Source organism: Apium graveolens, unplaced genomic scaffold, assembly GCF_009905375.1.
Source record: "Apium graveolens cultivar Ventura unplaced genomic scaffold, ASM990537v1 ctg9065, whole genome shotgun sequence".
In the NCBI taxonomy this organism is placed as follows: Eukaryota; Viridiplantae; Streptophyta; class Magnoliopsida; order Apiales; family Apiaceae; genus Apium; species Apium graveolens.
Genome location: NW_027421706.1, coordinates 112,815 through 135,352, shown reverse-complemented (window position 1 = coordinate 135,352; position 22,538 = coordinate 112,815). Strand labels below are relative to the sequence as shown.

Sequence of the window (22,538 nt, the reverse complement as noted above, 5' to 3'; positions counted from 1 at the left end):
TTAGGCATATATAGAGATACAAACATAATTTTTGGTACTAAAGTACTTAATAACAGTCAAAAGATTGTTTATTATATAAATAATTAATTCTCAGTTATATTTTTTCCTTAGATTGTTTAAATTGTACATCAACATATATATTTTTTATAAATATAGTACTCTCTTTGCTTGTATGACATTATACATTATACCAGAAAACAAAGTGTTGGTGCACGATGATCATTTATAGTATTCTTTATGTACCCGGAATATAATGTACTCTATATTTAGTTCTCAGCATGTACTATATATGTTATTCTTCATGTACCCCAAATATAATGTACTCTAGGTTTATTTCTTAGCATGTGCTACTATACATGTTATGTTGCACGATGTAGATAGGTATATTATTATCATGTAATAATTTTTATTATTTTGCACTCATATATGATACAATAAAAGTTATTACGTATGTTACATGTTATAAATTATAGAGTTACATGTTATAAATTATAGATATATAGATATATACGTCTTTTTTTTAATATGTGTAACATGGGATATAACAGTTATGACAATTGATAAACAAGAACAAAAACCAGCTAAACAATTGACACCCTTGTTCGTGGACCATTTAACATGAACTTTAGAAATATTATTTAATGTATAAATAATAACTCGAGGAACATTGATTAAAGTATAAACATTTTTTCTGAAGTATAGCATGCCAAATGGAAACTAAATGGGAGAATTCATCTCAAGTGAAGCGTTCACCGCACACATTACCACTTGACAGACAGATTCTACTATCTGTTTCATGTTAGTGTGTTTTATCTAACTCCCATTCTTTTACTCCTATTGCTTGAGCAATATTTAGTTGCGCTCTTCGAGGCTTGCCTTTGGAACTTAATTGTATCACAGTCCCCTTACCATCCTTACCAATCCACCAACACTACAACAAAAAAAAACTAAATTCCACCAACTTAAAGCCACTGAAGTTAAATTCCACCGATTTCGGTGGAATTTAAAATCAACTAAAATTTTCGTTGACGAATGAATAAAATCCACCGCATGCGGTGAAATTTAAGTTCGGTCACTTTTAATAGGTGAAATTTATAGTCGGCGCTTTTAGTCGGTGGAATTAAATTTTAATTGTACTTTTATTTTTATTAAATTTAATAAAAATAGGCGGGAAATTTACCTCCAAAAATTATAAATATTAGAAACAATGAAAACAACCGAATTTGGTGGCTTTTATGCTAACAATAAGTCTTATATGATTTTTTTAACAATATTTCTTTAACAATGTTTAAAGAAAACTAAAAACAATATTTTTTTAACTATAACCCCCCAACCACACCCTCCCCCGCCCATCTTTTCACTGATCCGAACTATAAGAGTTCCAGTTCAACCCACCATTATTGTAGTAAGTTTTTTCTTCCCATATTTTCTCACTTTACTATACTTACACTCATACATACTTATTTGCCCACAATTATCTACAACTTCAGTTCAACATTTTAAAGATAAATTTGACTCCTTTATCTGATTATTGTTGGGTTACCTAAGGGAAAAAAAATCTTGTTTGAGTTATTGTACTTGCCTATAATTGAAAAGATGTGTAGCTTTTTTACACCAAGTTTTAATCTTCAGGGACTTGCGCTCTGGGAGAAGGGGTTTTTTGTTGGCCTTTAATTTGATTGAGTTGTTTTAGAGGAGAAGTGGAGGGATTTTATTTGTTGGTTTGAGTTGAGGTTGTTGTAGGGTGCTGGCAGATTTTATTTGGCTCACTTATATGAGAGATGAATTGGGAGACTGAGGAGAGATTATGAAAGAGAATCAGGAGAGATGGTGATTGAGTGAGAGTGAGCTAGAAAGAAGGGGACGAAGAGATAGATCGAGAAAGGAGAAGCAAAACGGAGAGCGAAATGGTGAGAGATGGAGTCACCGGAATTTTTTCCCGGTGGTAGGTGGTGGTTGCACGGTTGATGGGTGGGGTGGTTCTTTATTGTTTTTCTCAAACATTTTTATGCTAAAATCGACCGATTTTGGTGTAATTTATTCTCGGGTGGGAGATTCAAATTTTCACAAAATTTTGAACTTCAAATTTTAAATTTTATAAAAGCGACCAATGATTCGGTCGATTTTATATAAATTCTACCGTAAAACTTAAAATCCACCCTCTTAAAAGCCACCAACATGCTTCGGTCGATTTTATACTAAATTCCACAGAATATGGTCGATTATAGCTAAATTCCAGCGATATTTGGTGGTGGATTTTAGTAATTTTTCTTGTAGTGCAATATGCAAACTGATCTCTAGCAATACATCCATATACGTTTTAATATGCAAACTCATCTCTAGCAATATACCCATATACGTCTTAATTTACTATTGACACAATTTTTTCGTTAATCTAATTCAGAGATGAAATGTGGATCTATTAATGCTGGAAATTTGGTCTAAGAAATCTACAATTTACTAATTCTATATAGAAATTAATTCTTCTTAATTAGATATATTAATTTGTAATGAAATATAGCATGAAATATAAATCATCAAATTTTAGACAATTGCGATGCTATAAAATTTGTCATAATAATGCTAAGACATTCAAATTTAATTTTATTACAGCATGAATATATTCTCACCATGATCAGAGGGGGTATTAAATTACTAAGGTTTCTGCAAAACAGAAATATACTTAGCCTCCGCATGATCTATACTATTCCAGAGGCATGCACATGATCTAGACTAAGGCATAAACCAAAACATTCTGGACTGCAAAGATACAGATATTTGATACAAAACAATACATGATTAAAATCATCAAACTCTCATAGTCATCTCATTATCCATAGTACAAACAGGCTTTAGCACAAGAGTTGACAATTGTAAGAAAACCTTCAGGAGCAAGCCCACTCAAACTGCATCTTCAAGGATCTCCATAGCCATGCTACTTAGCAGCCGTAGACCTTTGGCAAAAACATGAAAATTTCTAAATTAATACTAGTCAATTGACAAAATCAAGGGTTACATATATAAATTTTGCATTACAAATTTTTTGTAATAAGATTGAGTTAGTGAATTTTCAATAATTTTAACTTATGATTTAAAATGAATGTTTTAATAATTTTACTTATGAGTCAGATTTTTTAATTAAATGAACCCAAATAGATAATTTTGAAATATAATTATTTTCATTCATGAATTTTAAATTAGAATAACATTTAAAACATATATTTAAAAAATAAAGTTAATAAAAAGTGAAAAATCAAAATAAGTTAAGAAAAAGTACATCGCTAGTAAAATTCAATTTATGAGCTTATAAATTATAAATTTAAAAATTCAACTTATAATTTGGGTCGACAAACACTGGTCAATAAACTGTTACCGCTTATAAGTCATGAGTTGACTTATAAGTGGTGCCCAAACAGGCCTAATAAGATTTTAAAAAGTCATATGATCACTTAGTATTCTTGAACTATATCTCAAAAGATAAAGATTTTGCTTGGGGCTTGAAAACAATATTTAATAGCTTAAAACATGATTAGAAGGAAGGAAGGAATAAAAGTTTATGGGAATGAAATGAAGGAAGATAAAGCTTGTGAATTGATGCACATATAATCAAATAGATGTATAATATATATACTTTTAGCTTGGAGAGGTAATAAATCTGAAAGTTTACTCCTACAGGGAAAGAAGTAATCTAATTATGTTAATGTCTATCTTTAAGCCCTTATAGAAATTTAACTTAAGAAAGAAAGGAAATGAATATCAAGGAAAATATCATTGTCCAACAAGGAGATGCAAGGAAAAACCTAAGCCACGTGTAACAGACGCCGGAAATAGTACACATATCTATGACGAAAGGACTACTATACAGCTCAGCCTTAAATATACTTTTTATGCAAAGATTTTGTAAAATACCCCCAGTTAAAAGAAACGCAAAACAGATTATAAATATGTCAAGAAGATTATTAGGAAGGTTTTGGAGGTTTTGGCAAGAGGGGAAACAATTTCTCAAGAACAGGCATGGCTCTTATATTATATTTGTTTAGGAAGTTTTGGCATTAGCTGAAACACTTGCTCAAGAACAGGCATGACTCTGATATTATATTTCAGACATTGTATTTCTTGTTTTTCTTTCACAGAGAGCCAAAGCCTTACTTCTGATATGGGAATTACTTCCCATCTTAAAATTTAATTATTGTCTTTTAAAATGTTTTCCTTGTATTTTACCATATATATGTAATAACAAAATTCAAACAACATAAATTTGCATTTAAACTTCACATAGAATGATTAAGCAGCATTACCTTCATCACTTTCGTCGTCTTCAGCCACCTTTTTCTCTCGAATAAGTTGATTCTCTTCTGCACTTGTACCACCATCAAGATGAACAAGACTCTCAATATAAGCAACTGACTCATAGTATTGAGGCAGACCCCTAATTCTGAATTCCTCTCGTACTTCTTCCTTGACAAGATCGTACCACAAAAACTTTTCTTGGCTTGCCAAAAGTAAATGATTGCCACTCTTCGAAAATGCCAATGGCTGGTAAACTGTAGATGGTCTATTAAACGAAACTAACTTGGTCCAAGTATCCTCTTCTCCATCCCTTTGCAGTAACCATATGTCTCCCATTTCCGCCAACTCGTCATCACATTCTGGATGATAAACATAACACTGAACACAAAGAAAACCTTCCATGGACCCAATATAAATGTCAACATTGCAACTTGTATCATCATAGGCAGGTAGTGCTGGTACCACTCTATATTCTTCGGTTGCAAGCTCAAAGGCAGCAATATATTTTCCGTGATTTGAGTCAACAGTTTCTTCAGAACACATCCAAAACAAAGCACCATTAGCAAAAGTAGCAGGTAATCGTCCACAATTTACTGAATAAGGAAAATTCCCAATTCTTCTCCATGAATTTGATTTTAAACTATAAACATGAACTTCCTTATCATTCTGCGCACCATTAGATCGAGTACTACGATACCACTGAACCGTCATTACAACTTTATAATCGTCATTAACACGATCGTACCCAAACCCCAGATTATTATATGTATGATTATAAAAAGAACCTTGAGGAATACTAACACGAGGAAGAATCACATCAATATATGTGCGAATTGCTGGATTCCAAAATGTGATTTCCTTAATACATTGATCATAAAATAAAATAACACCGTTACACATACCAATTAATTGAGTAGAAGAATTATAACGTCCCCCTGGACATTTTGGTTCAAAACAACGGAGTGTATCAATTTCAACACAATGTAAACCCACACTTTTGCAATTTAGATCGGGATCCATACTTCTGCAAAGTATATTTCGATTCAAACGATTTCTCACCAAATGACGAAGATGCACGTTGGCGAAATATGGACTGTCTATCAAGTCACGAAATTGCTTTGAAACGCAGCGCAGCCTCATTAAAATGAACACCGGTAGGTGGATGAAAATGAGGGCAAGCAGTTCATCTGACATTTTTTTAGAGTTTAATTTATATGAAGATGAAGATGGGGATGATTAAGAGTGAAAACAGTAGAGATGGAAATGAGTGTTTTTGTGGTAATAAGGGCAAAAAGAAATTATGTTTACCGCTTTTGCAAAAAGTGTTTTTTATTGTTGGGTAATAGCTCACAGTATCACCCAAAACGCCCAAAATATCACAAAATATGGTCATTTCTATTACTGAAAAATCAATTTTTAAAAACATTTTTAAAAAAACACAATTATACATTACACTTTATGTAAATTAAAATATTAGTTTTAAAGAAATAAAAAAATCATAAAAACGCATGTTAATGAGGCATATATATATTGTGAATGCCTGTAGTATGAACAAATGACTTGAAAATGAGAGAAAACATTACTTTTACGAAGAAGTGATAAGCAAAGTGATTTTATTAAGTTTTTCGATAATAGTAAGGATCATTTTTTAATTTAATTTCTATATTTTTTTTGTTTCTTTTTGTTCATTGATTTGTGAAATTAAAAATACTTTTGCAAATCACACTTATTTTGTATCTTAAAATCATTCAAATATCAATGGATAATTGATTACAAGAGCCAATATTTATATTAGAATTACATATGTAGATAATTTCATAGAAAAATTATATATTTATAAAATATTAATATAAAAGATTAATAAAGTAATTATCTATTTATGTAAGAAATTACATAATATAAGAAGTTTTTTTATCCCTCCTATACAAAAAAGACATCCCTGCAGAGAGATATGTATATACTATATTTGAAGTACTAAAAGATGTTTATAATAATTCATTCTTTAAAATTTACTAGTTTAGAATCCGTGCTATGCACAGTGTAGCACGGTGTATTTATGGTTTAATAGCTTTAATTTTATTTTAACTCAATTATATATTATATATTAGTCTGCATGAATATTATTTATTATTTAGGTTAAACATCAATTAGATGACTCATTACCGTCAAATGACTCAAGTAGGTCATTGGTTACAAATTTGACTCGTAGAATCATCAATATTAACCTTAAACTTTAACCGGGCCATTACTGGGTGTGTTTGTGAAGAAAGTATACACCTTCTACCGTCCTGGTTTGAGTAATATATATAGATATGTGTTTGCAATGTAAAACGAGAGAAACACAAAGTATTCAAGTTGATCTTATTCTTGCAAAAGAGTATAAAACAGATTAAATAATATTATGAAAGAGAATACCACTTATCTAAGCTAAAAATAAGGAATTAAGTACTGAATGAATCCTAAATAAACCCTATTACTCCACATAGCCGAAACTTATTCAAAACACTCCTACAAAATCTCATGAACATTATAAACCATAACAAACCGGTAAACCACATTCAGAGGACTCAGACAAGACTTAAAACATAATAGAAGTTTTGGGCAGTAACTCCCTAGAAAACCGCCCCATAATGATTATGGGATTTATTGAGCTTTTAAATATGCATATATAAATGTATATATACATTTTTTGGTAACCGCTCCTAGGCCCAATTGCACCTTGCCACGTGGCAGGGGTGGTTGTCCTCCCCCAGCCCCTATAAAAAGCTGCTCTCTTCCCCCTTTTATTCTCTGTTCGCATATAAAAAAAAAACAACAGTCGCCATTTTCTTCTCCCATTGCTGAGCATTTTCGAAGTCATTTTCGAGATTTTGAAGCCTTGGATCTTGTTCTTCGCTTTCGCTGTTCTCCGTTTTTCTGCCGTGCTACAAATCTGTAAGTCTTTATTTTCTTTTCTCCTCTTTTTCTTTTCGATTTCTCATCAGGATTATCACATAATCATCATTAGGATTAGTAAGCATATCCTATATTGATAGGATGATATATCGAAAGATGAGTATGATGGAGGATGATATATCGAAAGATGAGTATGATGGAGGTGCTAAACGGAATCTAGAGGCACACATTGAAGAGTTCTTATTCCCTAATTCAACAAATTAGTTAAACAAGATAAAGAAAGATTGTTCCCTGATGTAAGTTGAGATTGTTGGGATTTTCTTCTAAACTTGTTTTTATTTATTTGATTTATTAAAATGTGTGCTTGTTATCCTGTTACTCTGTAAACCGCGAGTCTTGTAGTTGGACGTGATCTTTGGAGGCATGGAGAGTTTTTAGGAGTCAATAAGTATACAGCGGGTGAGTTTGAGTTGTATTAAAAAATTAGTTTCTGCAGTTCCTATTTTCTAGCATGGCAATTTATCTTGTATATTCTCATTGAATAAAAGACGAGTTGAACGTGCATCTTATTTTTCATAGTTTCAAATTAAACCTTAGTAATATATGTAAGATTGTTTTGTATTTATTCAACATTCTGTTATAAGGGCTCGGGTGTCCCCAGTGAATGCCCAAGATGTTGACAGTGGAAACGGGAAAAAATAAGGATGGTGCAGTGAGCTTAAATTATCCCATATCGTCAAGAGGAAATTACACAACATGGGCAATGAAAATGAAAGTCTACTTGCAGGCCCATGGTGTTTGGGTGTTGTAGAATCGAAGGAGAAAAATGTAGTGGTCGATAACAGGTCATACAAGATTGCTCTTGCGGCTATATATCATGGCATCCCCGAAGATATTCTTCTGTCATTGGCAGAGAAAGAGACTGCAAAACAAGCTTGGGAAGCTGTAAGGGTCACGTGTCAAGATGTTGATCGCGTGAAGAAGGCGAGGATACAAACTCTAAGGAGTGGGTTCGAAGCAATGATCATGAAGGATACAGATTCCCTTGACGACTTCTATCTGGAAATGAGTGGACTCGTGGTTAACATATGTGCACTTGGTGAAGAAATCGCAGAATCATATATGGTCAAGAAGCTGCTAAGAGCGGTGCCCTCAAACTTCCTTCAAATTTCCTCTACCATGGAACAATTCGGAGACTTGGAGAAGATGAAAGTGGAAGAAACTATCGGCTCTTTGAAAACTAACAAGGAGAGACTTCGAGGTAAACCTGAGAACAACGACAGATAGCTATTGCTTATTAAAGAGGAGTGGGCTAAAAGAGAAAAGGAAGATGGGAAACTTCTATTGACATGTGATAGGGTATAAGAGACCCGGCCAGGATGTAACCTGGATCTAAAAGACACCAGACTCGATCGATAGTCCCAGACCCCCCTCTCCCAGAATAATCAAATAGAGAGGTCAGGCCCGGCCCCATCGCATTACCCGGATCCGGATCTGACGGACAGCCCAGACCTAATGCCTACCCGGATCCGGACTAAGACGGCCATGAGCGGGGTCCCAGCAAACGCATGCACATCCTACAACCCGCCAAGGAGGGGTACGTGGGCACGTGACTATGACAGCTATCAACAACCAACACTCCAGAAAAGCACGGTGCGTGTCAGAGGCCGTTAGGACACTCTGGAGGTGGTCCTCCCCTGGACATGTGTAAGCAATCCGCCCAAGCCAGGCGTCCTCCGCTCCCAAGATCCAACGGTCCAGATTTAGAGGTAACTACCCCTAAACCCTACCTTGGGGCTATATATACCCCCAAGACCGAAGGGTTTAGGGGTTGGAAAATATTTTTACTCTCACACTCACACACTCTCATACACTCAAAAACACACAGCAGCCATCATATATAAACACACATACACAACAGCCTCTAAATTACATAAACATATATACCTTCATTTTCTCCAAAGCATGTTCTTATTCTCACACCGGAGGCACCGTGGGAGCCAAACCCCCCTTCCGGTGTTGTTTTGCAGGCGCCCAACCAGCAGCTACACCTCACCCCCACACAGATTGTCCAGGAACTCCGTCGGACGGAGCCGCCCGCTCACCGGAGTTATCATTTGGTGCTAGAAGGAGGGGCGCTCCATTCTTGGGTCTCGGTGCCCCTGGATTCATCTTCATCAGCAAACTCTTGAGAGAGTCCACTTTCAAAACTGTAAGAACATAAACAACCAAAACCTTTCTTCAATATGAATGTTTATTTTAGCCACGTTTGTGTGAACTCGTTACTTTAGGCCATGTTTGTGTGAGCCCGCTCTTGTTAAGTTTTGGTTGTTTAGAGTTTGATAATCTTGATAGTCTTGAAGCCTGGGGTTTGATAGTCTTGGTAATTTTAAAACCCAGAATTGTTTTAGCTTGCATATTTTCTTTTGTGTTCAAGAGGCTGTTGTTCTTGTTTAGTATTGTTGTTAGCAAAACCCAGAAAATTTGCTTGCTGTTATTCTGGAAATTTTTTGTAATCTTCAAAAAAACAACCTCAGATCCACATTTATAGCCTCAAATCTTGGTCAGTTGTTTGTACATTTGTGGTGATGGCAAGAGCAGGAAAAAGTACAGCTGGTAGGACCTCCGCCAATACCCATATTCAGGATCAAGACCCCTCTCAAGTTCAAGAACTTGGAGGAGACAGGGAGACCTTCCAGGAGCAACCACTGACACAGCATACCCCGATCAGGGATGCTAGAAATGTCATAGAGCTAAATCAATACAAGTACACAAATGTTCCAGTTGTAGAGGAGCATATGGCTAACTTAACAAGCCATGAACTTGTTGAAGCAATCAGGCTCTACAGAGATGAACAAGCTCGGGCTCAGATGGAATTTGAACAAGATGATGAGCAAGAAGAGTCCGGAGACTCTCAGCAATCCAGGAGATCTGTCTTCGACCGAATTGGGGCTAAGGCAAAAAAGAATCAAAAAGAGCCTAGTAAGAAGGAGACAGAAGCAACCAGAAAGAAAAAGTTAGAAGAAATCAGAGAAAAGAATGAAAATAAGAAGAGAAAAAGAAAGGAGGCTGCGGCTTTTATAGGGGAAGGGGAGAGAAACCACCCCTGCCACGTGGCAGCCAGGGGTTGGTTATCCCAGCAGTTACAAAAAAAAAGAGACAAATATGTATATTAATATATACACATAATGCACATTTATATCAAGTCATCATTATGGCCCAATTATCAAGTAAAGTAACTGCCCAAAATTCAAATTCGAAGGGGGGAAAATGAGCAAAACCGTTTAAATTCCCAAACCTTTCGAATTCCATAGCCCAGGAACCGGATCAATAACAATAGTCTGGATCATTGTCAACAGTTTCATGTTTGAAATAATTCTACCCTAATCCGGATTGGGATCCACTACACCAGTTCCGGATTGGGGGGCAACCAGGAGCAGAAATTTTTCTAGAAGCAGCAACTATTCTACCTTAATCCGCATTGGCATCTACTATACTAGTTCCGGATTGGGGGGCAACCAGGAGCAGAAATTTTTCTAGAAGCAGCAACTATTCTACCTAAATCCGGATTGGCATCTACCATACCAGTTCCGGATTGGGGGGAAACCAGGAGCAGAAATTTTTCTAGAAGCAGTAACCATTCTACCTTAATCCGGATTGCCATCTACTACACCAGATCCGGATTGGGGGGCAACCAGGAGTAGAAATTTTTCTAGAAGCAGCAACTATTCTACCTTAATCCGGATTGCCATCTACTACACCAGATCCGGATTGGGGGGCAACCAGGAGCAGAAATTTTTCTAAGGCATCAACCATCCTACCTTAATCCGGATTGACATCTACTACACCAGATCCGGATTGGGGGGCAACCAGGAGCAGAAATTTTTCTAAGGCATCAACCATCCTACCTTAATCCGGATTGGCATCTACTATACCAGATCCGCATTGGGGGGCAACCAGGAGCAGAAATTTTTCTCCCAAGCCAACCATGTAATCCTACTCTACTCCCTCATCCAGAAAATCCGCATAAGGGAGTGGGGGGCGAATGATAGGGTATAAGAGACCCGTTCAGGATATAACCTGGATCTAAAGGACACCAGCCTCGATCGATGGTCCGAGACCCCCCTCTCCCAGAACAATCAAATGGAGAGGCCAGGCCCGGCCCCATCGCATTACCCGGATCCGGATCCGACGGGAAGCCCTGACCTAATGCCTACCCGGATCCGGATCCGGACTCAGACGGCCATGAGCGGGGTCCCAGCAAAAGCATGCACATCCTAAAACCCGCCAAGGAGGGGTACGTGGGCATGTGACTATAACAGCTATCAACAACCAACAATCCAGAAAAGCACGACGCGTGTCAGAGGCCATTAGGACACTCTGTAGGTGGTCCTCCCCTGGACACGTGTAAGCAATCCGCCCAAGCCAGGCGTCCTCCGCTCCCAAGATCCAACGGCCCAGATTTAGAGGTAACTACCCCTAAACCCTACCTTGGGGCTATATATACCCCCAAGACCGAAGGGTTTAGGGGTTGGAAAATATTTTTACTCTTACACTCACACACTATCATACACTCAAAAACACACAGCAGCCATCACATATAAACACACATACACAGCAGCCTCAAAATTACATAAACATATATACCTTCATCTTCTCCAAAGTCTATTCTTATTCTCACACCGGAGGCGCCGTGGGAGCCAAACTCCCTTCCGGTGTTGTTTTGCAGGCGCCCAACCAGCAGCTACACCTCACCCCCGCATAAATTGTCCAGGAACGCCATCGGACGGAGCCGCCCACTCACCGGAGTTATCAACATGTTATGCATGGGTAAAGCGGAGAAACGGAGGAGGAATAAATGCATAGTCAGGATCAAGAATTCGAGGAAAAGACAACACTCGCGGGGTACGTGATAAAACATACACTATGATTGTTGTTACCTGCAAATTTGCTTGAGAAATCAGGTGTCTCCATTAAATTATACTAAGTGAAATTGTAAGAAAAATGAATGTGAATCTGTATCTTAAAAAACTGAAATGATAAGGTCAAGTTACAACCCACTTGTATTACAGTGAAATCTAAGGAGAAGTTCACATCGGAATCTTCAGAAATTGAAGATGTAAATTAGTGAGTTTTTGTCAACCAACCTAGATCAGTGGTCTTATTTAGCTAAAACGCAAAAGTAAATAATTTATATATATGAATTATGAGTGCAGAGTATAGGAGCTAGCTGCAGTACTGATGTAAGTAGCAGCAGTGAGTGGAAGCAAGGAGTAAATCACATATGTTACTTAGTACTCTAATATTTGAAAAGAAACAAAGAAGCTAAACTTAATTAACTAATTCTAAAGGATAAGGAAATTGTGGAATGTATTAACTAATTAATAATACTAGAATAGAATGTCTAAAGGAGATGCCTATTAAAAATTAATCATTGTGTGGATCCGACACACAAAAATCTAGCCCTCAAAGTTGGGTAGTACGAACCTTCCTCACAAAGAAGTTATGAAAACAACAATAATGAGTTGAGCCCACTAGAACCTTCCGGACTCTTACATTCTTATGATTTGTAAACAACTCTTGAAACTCATGTTATACAAGAACCACCTATTCTATGTATACTTGCAAGAAAACACCTTCTTCAAATGTGGATTTGTTGGTAGGTAATGATGGCACGGTATATATGTTTTCGTAGAAGTTCACCTCTCATTTCTGATGTTGTGTCCTATGATGCTTCTACAAGCTACGCCTTTATCTTCCAAGAGGAAATTTGTTCTTTCATGAGAAATGTTTGGTTCAAATTTGCATTCTCCAAAAGAATTTGAATACTCTCCTTGCAATTTTGATAAGGCTTATGTTAATGTCTTTTTTCCAAGAGTAACGTTGGAAAAAATTTGAGCGAGGGTTAATTAAGTCCATTGCTTATGTTTGTGACAAGTAATGTATGATGTTTATGTAAGTAGTAAAATTTTATGTAAGTGTTGGATGTTATGGTATCATCACATTTGATTCACACACTCTAGTGCTTAATTCTCCTCTTATTAACTATCATGTTCTGACTTTTGATGCTAAAATCTATAATTTCGGTGAGTTTATGCTAATGATAATATTACCAACATTAAAGAATATGTTGTTATTATTCAATGTATTCTTTTCATTTATTTCTTTGTCGAAAATTGTGATGACTTTATGGTTTGGATAATCAGAGGTTCTGTCAATAAAATATTGGTATTTAAAATACTTTATTGCGGCTTTTGTGATACTTTCTCGACTAGCTCCAGATGTACGTATCATTTTATTTTTTTTGGATGTTTTATAAGCTAATACCTTATCGTTGTGAGGAAATTTTATTAAGACACTTCGATAATTTAAACCAAAAGCTTGTTTTGAGAACTCATCATTACAGCTTGAAAGAACGCTTACAAACATCTTGATAAGTCCAGAAATGTTGCAAAGATTTTTTTTTCTTAAGTCTATCCGGAAATTGTGCAATGGTTGTTCCTTCTCTTAGTATCACCTCGTTATAAATCACGATATTTTCAAATTCTGTCATCTAATCTTTTAAAAACAGATTTCTTCTATAGATTTATATAAATTTGATAAAAGCATCTTACTTGTACGATCTTATGGCTTTCATTCAAATTTCAAGTAATTAAAAAAATTAGGCATATATAGAGATACAAACATATATGTTTGCCACTAAAGTACTTAATAACAGTCAAAAGATTGTTTATTATATAAATAATTAATTCTCAATTATATTTTTTCCTTAGATTGTTTAAATTGTACATCAACATATATATTTTTTATAAATATAGTACTATCTTTGCTTGTATGACATTATACATTATACCAGACAACAAAGTGTTGGTGCAGAGTTCGACTCACTGGATGATCATTTATAGTATCCTTTATGTACCCGGAATATAATGTACTCTATATTTAGTTCTCAGCATGTACTACTATACATGTTATTCTTCATGTACCCCAAATATAATGTACACTATGTTTATTTCTTAGCATGTGCTACTATACATGTTATGTTGCACGATGTAGATAGGTATATTATTATCATGTAATAATTTGTATTATTTTACACTCCTATATGATTCAATAAAAGTTATTACGTATGTTACATGTTATAAATTATAGAGTTACATGTTATAAATTATAGATATATAGATATATATATATCTTTTTTTTAATATGTGTAACATGGGATATATAACAGTTATGACAATTGATAAACAAGAACAAAAACCAGCTAAACAATTGACACCCTTGTTCGTGGACCGTTTAACATGAACTTTAGAAACATTATTTAATGTATAAATATTAACTCGAGGAACATTGATTAAAGTATAAACATTTTTTCTGAAGTATAGCATGCCAAATGGAAACTAAATGGGAGAATTCATCTCAAGTGAAGCGTTCACCGCACACATTACCACTTGACAGACAGATTCTACTATTTGTTTCATGTTAGTGTGTTTTATCTAACTCCCCCTTCTTTTACTCCTATTGCTTCAGCAATATTTAGTTGCGCTCTTCGAGGCTTGCCTTTGGAACTTAATTGTATCACAGTCCCCTTACCATCCTTACCAATCCACCAACACTACAACAAAAAAAAACTAAATTCCACCAACTTAAAGCCACCGAAGTTAAATTCCACCTATTTCGGTGGAATTTAAAATCAACTAAAATTTTTGTTGACGAATGAATAAAATCCACCGCATGCGGTGAAATTTAAGTTCGGTCACTTTTAATAGGTGAAATTTATAGTCGGCGCTTTTAGTCGGTGGAATTAAATTTTAATTGTACTTTTATTTTTATTAAATTTAATAAAAATAGGCGGGAAATTTCCCTCCAAAAATTATAAATATTGGAAACAATGAAAACAACCGAATTTGGTGGCTTTTATGTTAACAATAAGTCTTATATGATTTTTTTAACAATATTTCTTTAACAATGTTTAAAGAAAACTAAAAACAATATTTTTTTAACTATAACCCCCCAACCACACCCTCCCCCGCCCATCTTCTCACTGATCCGAACTATAAGAGTTCCAGTTCAACCCACCATTATTGTAGTAAGTTTTTTCTTCCCGATATTTTCTCACTTTAATATACTTACACTCATACATACTTATTTGCCCACAATTATCTACAACTTCAGTTCAATATTTTAAAGATAAATTTGACTCCTTTATCTGATTATTGTTGGTTTACCTAAGGGAAAAAAATCTTGTTTGAGTTATTGTACTTGCCTATAATTGAAAAGATGTGTAGCTTTTTTACTCCAAGTTTTAATCTTCAGGGACTTGCGTTCTGGGATAAGGGGTTTTTTGTTGGCCTTTGATTTGATTGAGTTATTTTAGAGGAGAAGTCATGAGTTGACTTATAAGTGGTGCCCAAACAGGCCTACTAAGATTTTAAAAAGTCATATGATCACTTAGTATTCTTGAACTATATCTCAAAAAGATAAAGATTTTGCTTGGGGCTTGAAAACAATATTTAATATGCTTAAAAACATGATTAGAATGAAAGAAGGAATAAAAGTTTATGGGAATGAAATGAAGGAAGATAAAGCTTGTGAATTGATGCACATATAATCAAAATAGATGTATAATATATACTTTTAGTTTGGAGAGGTAATTAAATCTGAAAGTTTACTCCTACAGGTAAAGAAGTAATCTAATTATGTTAATGTCTATCTTTAAGCCCTAATAGAAATTTAAACTTAAGAAAGAAAGGAAATGAATATCAAGGAAAATATCATTGTCCAACAAGAGATGCAAGGAAAAACCTAAGCCACGTGTAACAGAAGCTGGAAAAAGTACACATATCTATGATGAAAGGACTACTATACAACTCAGCCTTAAATATACTTTTTATGCAATGATTTTGTAAAATACCCCCAGTTAAAAAGAAATGCAAACAGATTATAAATATATCAAGAAGATTATTAGGAAGGTTTTGGAGGTTTTGGCAAGAGCGGAAACAATTTCTCAATAACAGGCATGGCTCTTATATTATATTTGTTTAGGAAGTTTTGGCATTAACTGAAACACTTGCTCAAGAACAGGCATGACTCTGATATTATATTTCAGACATTATATTTCTTGTTTTTCTTTCACAGAGAGCCAAAGCCTAACTTTTGATATGGGAATTACTTCCCATCTTAAAATTTAATTATTGTCTTTTAAACTGTTTTCCTTGTATTTTACCATATATATGTAATAACAAAATTCAAACAACATAAATTTGCATTTAAACTTCACATAGAAAGATTAAGCAGCATTACCTTCATCACTTTCGTCGTCTTCAGCCACCTTTTTCTCTCGAATAAGTTGATTCTCTTCTGCACTTGTACCACCATCAAGATGAACAAGACTCTCAATATAATCAACTAACTCATAGTATTGAGGCAGACCCCTAATTCTGAATTCCTCTCGTACTTCTTCCTTGACAAGATCGTACCACAAAAAAATTTCTTGGCTTGCCAAAAGTAAATGATTGCCACTCTTCGAAAATGCCAATGGCTGGTAAACTGTAGATGGTCTATTAAACGAAACTAACTTGGTCCAAGTATCCTCTTCTCCATCCCTTTGCAGCAACCATATGTCTCCCATTTCCGCCAACTCGTCATCACATTCTGGATGATAAACATAACACTGAACACAAAGAAAACCATCCATGGACCCAATATAATTGTCAACATTGCAACTTGTATCATCATGCGCAGGTAGTGCTGGTACCACTCTATATTCTTCGGTTGCAAGCTCAAAGGCAGCAATATATTTTCCATGATTTGACTCAACTGTTTCTTCAGAACACATCCAAAACAAAGCACCATTAGCAAAAGTAGCAGGTAATCGTCCACAATTTACTGGATAAGGAAAATTCCCAATTCTTCTCCATGAATTTGATTTTAAACTATAAACATGAACTTCCTTATCATTCTGCGCACCATTAGATCGAGTAGTACGATACCACTGAACAGTCATTACAACTTTATAATGGTCATTAACATGATCGTACCCAAACCCCAGATTATTATATGTATGATTATAAAAAGAACCTTGAGGAATACTAACACGAGGAAGAATCACATCAATATATGTGCGAATTGCTGGATTCCAAAATGTGATTTCCTTAATACATTGATCATAAAATAAAACAATATCGTTACACATACCAATTAATTGAGTAGAAGAATTATAACATCCCCCTAAACATTTTGGTTCAAAACAACGGAGTGTATCAATTTCAACACAATGTAGACCCACACTTTTGCAATTTAGATCGGGATCCATACTTCTGCAAAGTATATTTCGATTCAAACGATTTCTCACCGAATGACGAAGATGCACGTTGGCGAAATATGGAATGTCTATCAAGTCACGAAATTGCTTTGAAACGCAGCGCAACCTCATTAGAATGAACACCGGTAGGTGGATGAAAATGAGGGCAAGCAGTTCATCTGACATTTTTTTAGAGTTTAATTTAGATGAAGATGGGGAAGATTAAGAGTGAAAACAGTAGAGATCGAAATGAGTGTTTTTGAGGTAATAAGTGTTGGTTTCAGTTTGTGGATCACCTGTGAATGCACACTACAGATTTAATACTATCGTGTATTTGACAGAGAGTGAACAAAATTGCTCAAAGTTTTATATATCACACTTAAAAAAAACTGAATACATGCTGAGATACTTAAAACAATGCAAATGACTAACTCCTAGAAATTAGCATCAAACTCCTAACTAACATCCACTACTTCCACTTATTTGTTTCTGATCCTAAAAATATTGAAACAACATTTTACTTATTCTCCTAGCTGCTACGTGGCTTAGTGAATACTCAAACAAACAAACGAGTTTATATTACACACCAACATGCTCTCCCGTAATTTAAACTCTTTTCTGCAGATTCTGGATTCCCAACAGGGTACGCATCTTCTCGAACTTCGCAGTGGACATGGCTTTAGTCAGAATATCAGCACACTGTTCTTCAGTAGGTATATGCTTAATAGTTATTTCACCACGCTCAACACATTCCCGAATGAAGTGATAACGGATATCAATGTGTTTGCTCCGTCCATGAAAAACAGGATTTTTTGCTAAATCAATCGCGGACTTATTATCAACATATATAGTGACCGGACAATGCTTCATATCAGTTATTTGCATAAGCAGATTTTGTAACCACACTCCCTGACATGCTGCTGCAGTTGCAGCCATAAATTCAGCTTCGCAGGAGGATAGAGCCACACATCTCTGTTTCTGTGACACCCAAGTTATCAAACTTTCGTTTAAATAAAAGGCCATACCTCCGGTGCTTCATCTGTCTTCAATATTCCCAGCAAGATCACTATCAGAGTAACCCGATAGTATGTAGTTCCATGTTCCTCTCCAATAAATCAGCCCGTAGTTTACTGTCCCTTTGACATAACGTAATATACGTTTAACCGCATTTAGATGCATGGTAGTAGGACGCTCCATGAACCTGCTGACTACCCCTACTGAGTATGCAATATCTGGTCGTGTATGGACCAGATACCTTAAACCTCCAACAAGGCTCTTAAACAACGTGGGATTGACAGGCTTCCCACTTTCGTCCTTAACCAGTTGTACTTTTTCCTCTATTGGATATTTGGATGGATTACAGTCTGCTAGGCCAGCTTTTTTCAACAGCTTCTTTGCATACGCAGATTGGTTTAGTCCTATGCATTCCTTCTCCTGGCTGACCTCGATTCCCAAGTAGTGAGATAGCTTTCCGAGATCGCTCATCTCAAATTCCTCACTCATTTGCTTCTTGAATTTCTGAATATTTGAGAGACTTGTACCAGTGATCAGGAGATCGTCAACATACACACCTATTACCAATGATTCATCCCCCTCTCGTTTGGTGTATACTGTATTTTCATATGGGCATTTAGTAAACCCAAGCTTCTCCAGGCATCTACTCAACTTGGTATACCAAGCACGGGGTGCTTGACGCAATCCGTATAATGCCTTAACTAATCGATATACCATGTGTTCACTATTTAATTTCACAAAACCCTTGGGCTGAGTTACATATACGGTTTCCTCCAAATCCCCATTGAGAAAGGCTGATTTTACATCTAGGTGATGCACCTCCCACCCATTCTTTGCTGCTAGTGCCAAAAGAAGTCTCACTGTTTCCAAACGGGTAACAGGAGCAAAGACCTCCTCGAAATCGACCCCTTGCTTCTGCACATATCCCTTCGTCACAAGTCTTGCTTTGTATTTGATAATTTTTCCGTTTGTATCCTTCTTTATTTTGTAAACCCATTTTAAACCTATCGGTTTGTGCCCAGGTGGTAGCTCTTCGAGTTTCCAGGTGTTGTTCTTTTCAATAGCATCTATCTCATTTTGCATAGCCTGTTCCCAGGCCTCTTCTTTCACAGCTTCTTCATAGCTTCCTGGTTCATCTATACCACACAATAGTAATTCCTCTTCCAGCTCAATTTCTTGTGTTTCATCATAAACGTCACTCAGCAGCCTAAATTTTCTTGGTTCTTCATTGCTGCTACTTGAGTTTTCAGTAGCAGATCCTTGATCTTCTTCACTAGTATTTGCTGTAATTGGCCTGGTGGGAGTCCTGACACTTGATGTCTCAATGGTGCTCGAGTTGTGTCCACTTGTGTCCCCCATGTTATCATCATTGTAATTGTCAGACCCCTCCACAGTGTCACTCTGATTTTCTCCATTTGAGCAGTTGTTCGACACAGTGAATGAACCTTGAGCATTCAAACTTTCTTGTTGCTGTGTATTCCAATTCCAAGGTCGCCTTTCCTCAAACACAACATATCTGCTCACAGCTATTTTCCCAAACTCTGGATCATAGAGTCTACAGGCCTTTGTTCCCGGTTCTGTACCCAAGTGAACCACCATTCTGCTGCGATCGTCAAGTTTAGTTGTGTGCACACTTGGCACTTTCATGTGTGCAGCACAACCAAACACTCGGATGTGACTTATGTCTGGCTTGTACCCTTTCCACACCTCATACGGTGTTTTATCTGACAGAGCCCGTGTCGGTAATCGATTCAATACGTACACAGCATATCGAGCTGCTTCTCCCCAGAAATCAGACGGCAAGCACATCTCCTTTAAGAAACTCCTAGCCATCGCCACAACAGTTCTATTTCTACGCTCAACAACCCCATTTTGTTGTGGTGAATAGGGAGTAGTAAGATGTCTTGCAATTCCATTCTCTTTGCAATATAAGTTAAACTGATTAGAACAAAACTCGCCACCCCTGTCAGTTCTTAACATTTTTATCTTTTCCCCCGTACTATTCTCAACCAATGTTCTGAATTTCTTAAACATGCTCAGGGCCTCATCTTTATTTTTTATCATATAAATCCACATTACACTACTAAAAAATCAGCATTAGACATCGCACATTAGACATCAGTCAGAAAAGTCACTGATGTTAAAAGCCTTTTTTACATCACAATAAAAAAAAGTAATGTCTTTTTGGTATGTTTACATCAGCTTTTGAGTAAAGTGATGTCTAAGTTGTTCTTTTAAAAACTACGTCACATCAGTTAACATATAAACCGATGTCCAATTTTTTTTAACATCGGTTGACATAATAACCGATGTCTAAGCTCAATTTTAAAAAATTAGAGCCCGCTGCTTCTCCCTTTTGCTCCCCGCCCTTAGCCAAATTTTTTCCCCCTTAGTATATTTTCCCATCCCGCCTATTCACTCATTCACTTTAATAACATTATAACATAAAATTAAAAATAAATCAAAATCAAAACAAAAACAAAAAATTACAATCTCCACAAAAACAAAAACAAAAACTCATTCAGTCATTCCCCCTTTCTCTCTCGACTGCTAAACCTAGAACTCTCAAATATATGCTTACTGTCTTTCCCCCCTTTCCGATTAGACCTTGAATCTCCAATTAAACCTCTCAATTTCTTCAACTCATCTCTTAATTTCTTACTGTCTTTCTTTCAAATGTTTTTTTTTCTCATCTATTTCAATTTTTGTGACAGATTCGAAGATTAAGGAGTTAAGTGTGTTCATTGAAGTTTAAGGTGAGGAGTAGAGTTTCTTGGAGCTAAATCTTGTAGCTTAGGGTTTATTAAAGCTTAAATCTCGGAGCTAATTAAGTTGGATTTTGGTCTTGGAGTTTGTTGCTGTGTTTTTTGGGATTTTGGAGCTTACTTTGTTAGGTATATTATTCTTTACATATCTATTTATATATGTTTGGGCTGTATTTTGTGTAGTTGTATGTGTAGTTAAAATACGGATTTACAAGTAATAACAAGTGCTTGTATATATTTGTGTTTGTGTCATTTGTAAATATATTTGTGTTTAGTCTGTTTACTAATTCATATTATAATCTTAAAATCATGTATTCAGATATTCTTAGTTTTCCTAGACAGAATAATTCAGTTTGTGTCAGTGTCGAAAAGATGCCACATGGCCATTAAGAGTTCAAATGTAGTATATTGCATTTTGGGCAGTAGGTTTCTTTTGGTTACAAATTTGCTTAGAGTAATCTCCAGTTTCTGCTTGTGATATATCATATATGAAATTATATTTAAATATGCAGCATTGTCTTTGATTTTTAACATAACTCTGATTACAACTTTGCATATTACAGATGTTGAAAATTTGATAGTAGCACCAATATCAAAAGCATCAACTAGGCAAAGAGTTGGAAGGGTAGGAAGAGTACGTCCTGGAAAATGTTATAGGTGCTGAACTGAGAAGTTCTCATTTTATTGACAATAGTTTCTTTTTAGAAGTTGTGCCTATTATTATTATCTATTCTAAATATCAAGAAGATTTTAATGGTTTAGGTGTGATACTGTGTCCAAATTCTGCCTACTTTGTGCACAGTTTGAAGTGAATTAGATCTTGAAAAATAGGGCGTGATATGAGTTGATAATTTTCATAGATTGATGGGTGAATATCTTCCATAGCATCTCTCCTGGTTTGAATTAGGGGTTACCTGTGTAGGCCGAGTCTTGAATAATTTCTCCCTTTATATCATCCAACTAGACTTAATGAATAAAATACTAGTCGGTAGGTGTTTATTATATTTAATTTCAGCTTTGATTGATCATTCTAGGTTTTAACAACTCGATAACTCATGATTTTGATATTACGCTTTCATATGTATATGCATGTCTTTATCTTTCTACTTTTTGAGCTTATCTCTGGCACTGGATATCTCTGTTGTTTTTTATTGCAATTATGTCCAAGTTCCACCTCTTTAGTGTTTTTGTTATTGAAAATGGATGGTTGAATTTAATTATAATTCATCTTCGGCATTCTTCTCAAATATCACTGCATGAGTTCTTGTTCG

At 35.6% G+C, this 22,538-nt stretch overlaps 2 protein-coding genes across 2 annotated transcripts; both read right to left on the bottom strand.

Annotated features, from left to right (window-relative positions):
* Window positions 1–2,888: 2,888 nt before the first annotated feature.
* LOC141705582 (F-box protein CPR1-like) lies at window positions 2,889–4,723 on the bottom strand. The gene is made up of 2 exons (XM_074508480.1): window positions 4,299–4,723; window positions 2,889–2,954 (listed from the first exon to the last, which is right to left on the bottom strand). The coding sequence occupies exons 1-2, from the start codon at window positions 4,690–4,692 to the stop codon at window positions 2,902–2,904; spliced, it is 447 nt and encodes a 148-aa protein (XP_074364581.1). The 5' UTR covers window positions 4,693–4,723; the 3' UTR covers window positions 2,889–2,901.
* Window positions 4,724–16,474: 11,751 nt separating this feature from the next.
* Window positions 16,475–17,674, bottom strand: LOC141705586 (F-box protein CPR1-like). Its single transcript, XM_074508484.1, has one exon. The coding sequence runs from the start codon at window positions 17,672–17,674 to the stop codon at window positions 16,475–16,477; it is 1,200 nt and encodes a 399-aa protein (XP_074364585.1).
* Between the last annotated feature and the right edge of the window lie 4,864 nt (window positions 17,675–22,538).